Consider the following 7,072-nt stretch of genomic DNA (forward strand, 5'->3'; position numbering starts at 1 on the left):
CAGGCTCTGCCAGATATGAAGCAAATGACGCGCGAATCGCGCAATTCCGTCTTGGATACTCTTATGATTTTCAACTCCGTCGCAATGACTATTAGTGCACATGTGTAGAGAACACGGCCTGCTGCCTTGGTACTTTCGTACTACTCGATGTCGCCGGCGCATTGAATACGCCCCTCACTGCTGCTCGTGGTCCTCCTTCAGGACGCCAACGTGCACGACAAACCCATCGTCGGGTCGCAGCCCCTCGGGCAGGACATCCTCAGGCACACGCCAGACGTGAAACTTGTCGCTAAAGGCACGCAGCCACTCGAGGAAGACGTCGTCGTTGCGCAGCTGCTGCGCGACGATGCAGAGGCACGGATCTGCTGCGTCTTCGCCCGCGTCCCCAGGCCGCGAGTGGTGTCCGCGTCCGTTGTCATCGGAGGAGGAGGAGGAGGTAGCCACGCGTGACTCCGAGGCGCGCAGCGCGCAGACGTCGGCGCAGGTCTGCACAAAGGGCGCGACGAGGGCGTAGTTGAAGACGCAGTCGCACGCGAGCACGGCGTCGAAGCTGGTCCCGTGAGGACTGGCGAGATCGGCGGTTACCTGGTCCGTCTCCCAGTCTAGGGGGCGGAAGCGTACATCGCCGTGCTGCTGCTGCTCTGCCCCTGCTGCCGCGCCTGCGCCTCCACGGCGTGCTGCTCGTTTTGACGACGAGGAGGGCTTGTGAGAAGATGGAGGAGAGGCGTGAGAGGCGGAGTGGGAGGGGGAGGAGAAGGAGGAGGAAGATGCGGGCGGCGGGTTGGCGGCGAGGTTCTGCGCGACGAGGCGCTGCACGTAGGGCTGGTCGGTGAGCAGGTAGGAAGAGACGAGGGGCCGGAGGGCGAGGGCGCAGAGCGGGGAGATGCCGCAGCCGAGCTCGACGACGGAGGGGCGCGGGCGGAGGAGCGGGAGGATGGGGTTGTTGTCGCTGCCCGCGAGCCACGATGCGAATAAGGGGGTCACCCGCCAGAGGACTGTAGTATTCACCCGTCGTAAGTCAGCTCTCAGCTCTCATACGCGATGACCTACAACCACATTCACACAAAGACCGAGTTACTGTCCCCGGGAGCCTGGCCGCAGATCGCCAGCTTCATAACGGCAAGGGGGAAGAGCGAAAAGGACAAGGGGCACAGAAAGGGGAAGGACTAGGCACGCACCCGCTCCGGTGGTGCCGCCGGCGCGCGACGAGGCCAGCACCGAGGGCGACTGGTGGATGGTGTAGTCGCGGCCGCGGACGGGCACCTCGAGGACGGCGGCGCGGGGGTCGACGAAGCCGAGGTCCTGCGAGGGCATGGGCCGGGCGTAGAGCAGAAACGTCTCTGTATGTTTTCATCAGCACCGGGTCAGTCTCACGTTTCTCCCCCTTCGTCGTCTTTTAGCAGCAGGAGAGCGCAGTCAAGGGACGGCGGTGCACGCAGGTTCGCACGCCACGCAACGCAACGCAACGCAACGCAACGCAACGTACCCTCATCGGGATCCTCGACAGGCTCGCCAAAGGCGGCCGTGAGCCGGGCGGCGAGGCGGGATGGCATTGTCTTTCTCCGGAGCGGCGGCGCGCGGATGTACTGGCCCGGGCCGGGAAAGGGTCAGGATGGGGAAGGGGGTGTTTAGGTTGTGTGTGTTATAAGCGGGGCATGATTTCGTTTGTCTAAAGGCGGGCTGTAGAGCGCAGCTTGCGGCGTAGAGTGAGTGTTGCGAGGCAATGTGGTTGATGAGGAGGTAAGAAAAACGACGGAAGTCGGGATGTAAGTTCGGCGTTGCAGGTGAGCCACGGTGGACCCACCTCGGACCCGGGCGTCGGTCGTCCCAGCACATCCAGTCCCGCGCATTCACGACGCAGCGTTGCGAGTTGAAAACGGCGCTCCAAGATACCCTATGAGCTGGCCAAATCTACATAGACCGCACCTAGTGCATCGCTGGGCTGGAGTGGTACAGGGGCGCGTGGGCACAAGCATTCTTTTTCTCTTCCATACTCGCAAGCTCCATGATACGGCGAAAGGACAAATAAACGCACAACGCTCGCCCCGGAGGCGAGGCCCATCCGCTGCAGCCGAACGGCCCCCTTTCCTCACACGAGCCCATCGTAGAGCGACAGCGCCGAGACGATGGTCTCGTCGCGCTTGCTCCCCTCCTTGAACTCCTCCATGTCGAGGGACCCGTTCTCGTCCTTGTCCATCATGCGGAAAATCTTCTTGACGCGCTTCTCCGGGGTATCTTCGTCCTCGGGCAGCTTGACCATGGACCCGACCTGGTGCCACAAGCGTTAGCCGCTACTTCCTCTCATCGGGGTGAGAGAGTATACATACCATCTTGTAGATTGCCTCGACAATCTGGAGCATCTCGTCGTAGCTTATCTTGCCGTCGCCGTCAATGTCGTACAGCTGAAACGCCCAGTCCAGCTTGTCCTCCATCTTGCCCCGGCTAGTAACGCTCAGCGCGCAGATGAACTCTTTGAAGTCAATGGTCCCGGACTTGTCGCTGTCAAAGACGTTGAAGACGTAGTCTGCAAACGAGCTTGGATCCCCAAATGGGAAGAACTGCCGGTAGATCTTCTGGAACTCTTCCTTGCTCAGCATCCCCGACGGGCAATCCTTGAGGAAGCCTGCGTTGTGTCATGATTAGCCACGAGTCACACAGGCGACTTCTTTCGGGAAGGGGATCCCTGGTTGCTGGCGCCGTACCCTTGTACCATTGTTGCAGCTCCTTCTTGTCAAAGTGAGTAGACTTTTGGAGCTCGGCGAGCTGCTCCTGGGAGAGCTTGGACTGTCTGCGAGAGCACACCAAACATTAGCGACGTTTCTTGCGATAGGCACAATGACGATGTGCGGAGAGTGACGGCCAGGGGCAGCGAGCGCCTCTGCGAGGCTCCAGCGCATCCCCCTCGACGTCGCACGCGACTCGAGATTGACCCGTGTGCTTGGCCAAGCAAGGCCATATGCTGCCCCGTCCCAACATCACACCTGTGATGCGAGGGCGCGTGAAAGAGTAAGGTCCGACTCACGATTTACCCATGACGGCCGTTCACCTTGGCGCGAGGTCGTCGTCGTCGCTGGCGGCAATGGGCGCTTATGGAACGAACTGGGGGGCCGTCGTCTGCCGGAGGGGACCAGGAAACTGGCGCGCCGCCAAGACGTCCGCTAAAGGAGACGATGTACGTCGAGTCGACCGCGTCAAGCCAGTCTATGCGCCGTTGCGGGGAGCCGATCTCGAGAGGCAGCGCAGGAGAGCTGTCGCAGTCGGAAAGGGACCGTCCGTCGGCGTCGTCGGCTCGTGGGTCGGAGGGGGCAGGTAGGCGCCGTGGAGCGCGCGGCGCTTGCGCAGAATACTGGTACTCGGCGACAGCAGCGGGGGGCGAGGCCCAAAGGAGCGTCCGGCAAAAAGGGCGACGGCGGGGAAGCCGGGTAGAGGGACGATGCAGGCGCGAGAGGGTGAAGCCGACGAGCTGCGATGTACTCGTGAGCGTCGAGCCGGGAGGGAGCAGGGCGAGCGACACGCAAGGCGAGGCAGCGGAGGCGACAGAGGGTCGACCAGTGACGAAGCGAAGCTAGCGTGGCCAGTGCCCAGTGCAGGGGCAGAGTGTGAGCGCGAGAGGGAGCGAGAGAGGCGGCGGCGGCGGCGTATGGGTGGCTCTTTGGACAATTGGGGTGGGAGAGTGGGCGCCGGGATGGTGGGCGGGCGGGTGGTGGGTGGTGGACAGTGGACGGTGACGAGGGGAGCGGAGCCGCAGAGGGGTTGAGTGAGCTCTTGCGGCAGGTCAAAAATGTGGGAAGGGCAGGTTAAGGTAACGACAGGCGCCAGCAGGGCCTCCGCAAGTAAGGTCCATGCAGTACAGTTTACGGAGCACGAATACCAGACGGAGGGGTCGGTCCTCCGGGAGGGGTGACGCGCCGTGTTTCGAAGCCGTGCTTGCTTGCTGCTGCGCAAGTCTCGACCCGAGAGGTACGTGCTTGTACATTTTACAACGCATCTCGTACCCAGCCAGAGCTTCCCCCGGCCGGACGACGGAACTTTGGCAACCCTTCGGCGGGATGTTTCTCGCGCCTGAATGTCCGGAGGGACACCCATGCGGCCTCTGTCTTTGGCCATGGGGGACCGACCCCTGGACAGCGGGGGTGCCTTCTCCAAGAGGACAGCTATGGCCGGGGGTTTTGACGCCCATCCTGTTCCAATAGAGGAGGAAGGTACCTTGCCAGTATGTCCGGGCACAACCTCAATACCCAAGGTAGTAACTCTCCATGGACGCGCCCCTGGAAGCCACTGGAAGGCTGGCCGTTGTGTCATCGGAGCTCCAGCAGCGGCGGCGGCGGCGGCGGCGTTCGACCCTGTTGCGTCAAAACAGCCCCGGTGCTAGGTACGTACGGCCTGGCTGTCTGTGCTCGATTCGAACCTTGGCCCGACGTTTGGAATCGCACAATGCGTCGCAGGAAGGCTGCGCGCGATGCGCTGGCACGGCGAGGCAGCCAATCCCGGTCGCCACACGGCGGGCGATTCTTCGAGCCGTACACAGGCTTGGTACGCACCACTTACGTTCGCGACAGGCCGCATCCTCATTGCCGCGTCACCGATTATCACACGGTGTGGTGGTGTGGCTCGTTGGCTGCCGCAACACACGGGCTGCACGCGGGACGAGGCGCTGGAGTCCAGATCCGTGGCTGTTGGATCTTGCTGGAGCTCGCTGGAAATACGGGATACAGAACTGATTATTACAGAGTAATAGGTACCCGAGCCAGGCACGGATCTGTGGATGTCACAGCGCAACCGCAGTGGTTGATCGCCTCAACAGCCCCTCCTACGCTCCCCCCGCCAGGCAATGGGAATGGAGGGGCAGCCCAGCCCAGTCAGTCAGTCCCTGTGACCGCCAGCGCCTGCCAGGCACGTCGGCCCCATCTCGACAGCCACACACATCATGCGCAGCAACCCATGCTCATCGTCGTCACCATCTGGCCAGATACTCCATCTCCAAACGGCGCCAGATTGCGTGCTGTCGTCACCCGTTACACAGACACCCGTCTCCCGCGAACAGCGCCGCATGGCTCTCTCCTCACCGAAACCCTGCGCGGCGCAGCGCTCCCGGTCCTTTACCCTGTGCGATCGAAGCCACTTCCGAAGCGGCAGCACGCGGGCAAGCAGCTGCCAAAAGATCCCGTCGTCAACTTCTTTTGCACAGCCCCCTTCGGCGCCCCGTCCGTCCTGCATGGCACCCCCACCAGCTACCCCGACTTGGGGAGGTCGATGGGAAGCTTGTTTTTTCCTTTCGCCTCGGGTCCGCCCCCAACGGCCGCCCGCCGTGGTGTCTCGTTGAGCCGCATCGCCGCTCCGCCTCAGATGCCTTCTAGAAGAACGCCGAAGCGCCCGCTCGAAATTCAGTCTATCGTACGATCTACACTTACAGTACCCGGGTCCCTCTCATGACGCACATCCACTGTCGAGCGGCCGACGCAAGACTATTACCCAAACCCTCTTGTCAGCGGACTCCCTTCTCATATCTCTGCGGCGCATGCGACTCGCTCCGTGCAATCGTCGTCATCGCCACTGCGGGCCATGTAATGACACGGTCTCGACCCGATCCATCCGTTCGATGACAAACCGCGGCTCTTTCCTCTGCCCATGTCTCTCTCCCTGGCCTGCGCCTCCCTACACGAACGGCATCTTCTGTGGCTGAGACGCCAGGTCGCACGGCGCGAACCGCCACCACGCCTTGTGCGTGCCCATGAACAGCCACCGGAGCACAACCGTCGCCAGCCACGGGAGCGGCGGGAAGCTCGCCCAGATGCCGCCTGCAAACGTCTTGTCGTGGAGGCAAAAGGCCAGCGGAAACACTTCGCTCTGCATTGAGTAAAACACGTACGTCAGCAAACTGGCACACCGCACTCCTAGGGCTCCAACAGCTCTCCCCAGCCGGCATCTGAACTTACCCGGTATTTCGACGACTTCATGCCCTTGCTCGCAATCTCGCCGCCCTTCTTCGTGAACCACGCCGCCCAGTCGCACTTGTCCGAGTACTTTTCCAGCTCGACCAGGGTGGTGATTTCGTGCTCGAGGTGGTCCCGCAGCGACGGCATGAACGCGTCGATGATGCCCCGAAGCTTGTCGCCGTCGAGCGCCTCCTCACCCTTCTTCACCTTTTCGATATACGCGGTAAACGAGCTCAGGCCGTCGTGGAACACGCGGTGCTCCTCGACGTTGGCGTCCATGAGGCCCGGCATCCCCGTAAGCTCGTTGATCTCGGGAAACACGTCCGTTTCCTCGATGTCGTGGTGTTCCTCTATCATCTGGCCCCAGGCGCCGGTGAAGCCCGCAAAGTCGACCTTGTCCTGCTCCGTCCCCTTGGTCGCCACGTTGACGCACTGGAGGTATATGGCGTTGATGCCGCGGATGAAGCAGTTGTGCACGATGCACATCTCGGCAGCCATGAGGCTCGCACCCTTGGCTCGGTCCTCGAGCTGCGGAGTCACACAATGTTAGGATTCGTCTCGCAACGCAGGGCAGGACTGCTCGGCCGAGGCCAATCGTACCTTGTCGCCCGCCGCCGACGGCTCGATGAGAGCAAAGGGCGCGGTGACCCCGCTTAGTGTCGTCGACTCGTTCGTTGAGGCCATGATGTCTCGTCGCTCGAATCGAATGTCCCTTGGCTTATATGGCGTCGCACGGTTGCCTCGGCTCTTGTGATGTGCCTGTCGATCGTGATGGCTCGCGGAAGAGGTGTCAGATACTGGAGAGTGAGATTAGAGGATGCCTGCCGGCTTCCCGCCATATATACGGAAGTGTTACACCCCTTCACCAACTCTCGCCCTCGCGCGCGCATGCCCCGTTTGATGAGGCGCATGCTGACGAGCCGAGGGTCTTGACGAGGTCTTAACGGGGTCCTAATAAAGGTGCCTTAACGGGGTCTTGACGGTGACCGTCTTGTTTCCTCATCGGTGGCCAGTCAGGCGCCCTCGATATCCAATCGAGAGCGCGGCACGCCAGTTGATCCCCAGGGGGTGGTGCCTTAGGGCTGAGTGGCATCCGGCCATGCTGACGGCGCCATCCGTAAACTGTCCCCGCGCGC

At 62.1% G+C, this 7,072-nt stretch overlaps 3 protein-coding genes across 3 annotated transcripts; all 3 read right to left on the reverse strand.

Moving 5' to 3' along the window:
* Positions 1–174: 174 nt before the first annotated feature.
* On the reverse strand, positions 175–1,553 carry PLICBS_001047 (uncharacterized protein; the record flags this gene model as incomplete). The annotated part of the gene is made up of 3 exons (XM_018317882.2): positions 175–995; positions 1,179–1,340; positions 1,487–1,553. The coding sequence occupies 3 exons, from the start codon at positions 1,551–1,553 to the stop codon at positions 175–177; spliced, it is 1,050 nt and encodes a 349-aa protein (XP_018183407.2).
* A 536-nt stretch (positions 1,554–2,089) lies between these two features.
* PLICBS_001048 (neuronal calcium sensor 1) lies at positions 2,090–3,033 on the reverse strand (the record flags this gene model as incomplete). The annotated part of the gene is made up of 4 exons (XM_018317881.2): positions 2,090–2,269; positions 2,328–2,623; positions 2,703–2,788; positions 3,023–3,033. The coding sequence occupies 4 exons, from the start codon at positions 3,031–3,033 to the stop codon at positions 2,090–2,092; spliced, it is 573 nt and encodes a 190-aa protein (XP_018183406.1).
* Positions 3,034–5,655: 2,622 nt separating this feature from the next.
* Positions 5,656–6,620, reverse strand: PLICBS_001049 (uncharacterized protein; the record flags this gene model as incomplete). The annotated part of the gene is made up of 3 exons (XM_018317880.2): positions 5,656–5,847; positions 5,937–6,464; positions 6,537–6,620. The coding sequence occupies 3 exons, from the start codon at positions 6,618–6,620 to the stop codon at positions 5,656–5,658; spliced, it is 804 nt and encodes a 267-aa protein (XP_018183405.2).
* Between the last annotated feature and the right edge of the window lie 452 nt (positions 6,621–7,072).

This window comes from Purpureocillium lilacinum, assembly GCF_023168085.1.
Source record: "Purpureocillium lilacinum CBS 284.36 DNA, scaffold_1, whole genome shotgun sequence".
NCBI classification, from domain to species: domain Eukaryota; kingdom Fungi; phylum Ascomycota; class Sordariomycetes; order Hypocreales; family Ophiocordycipitaceae; genus Purpureocillium; species Purpureocillium lilacinum.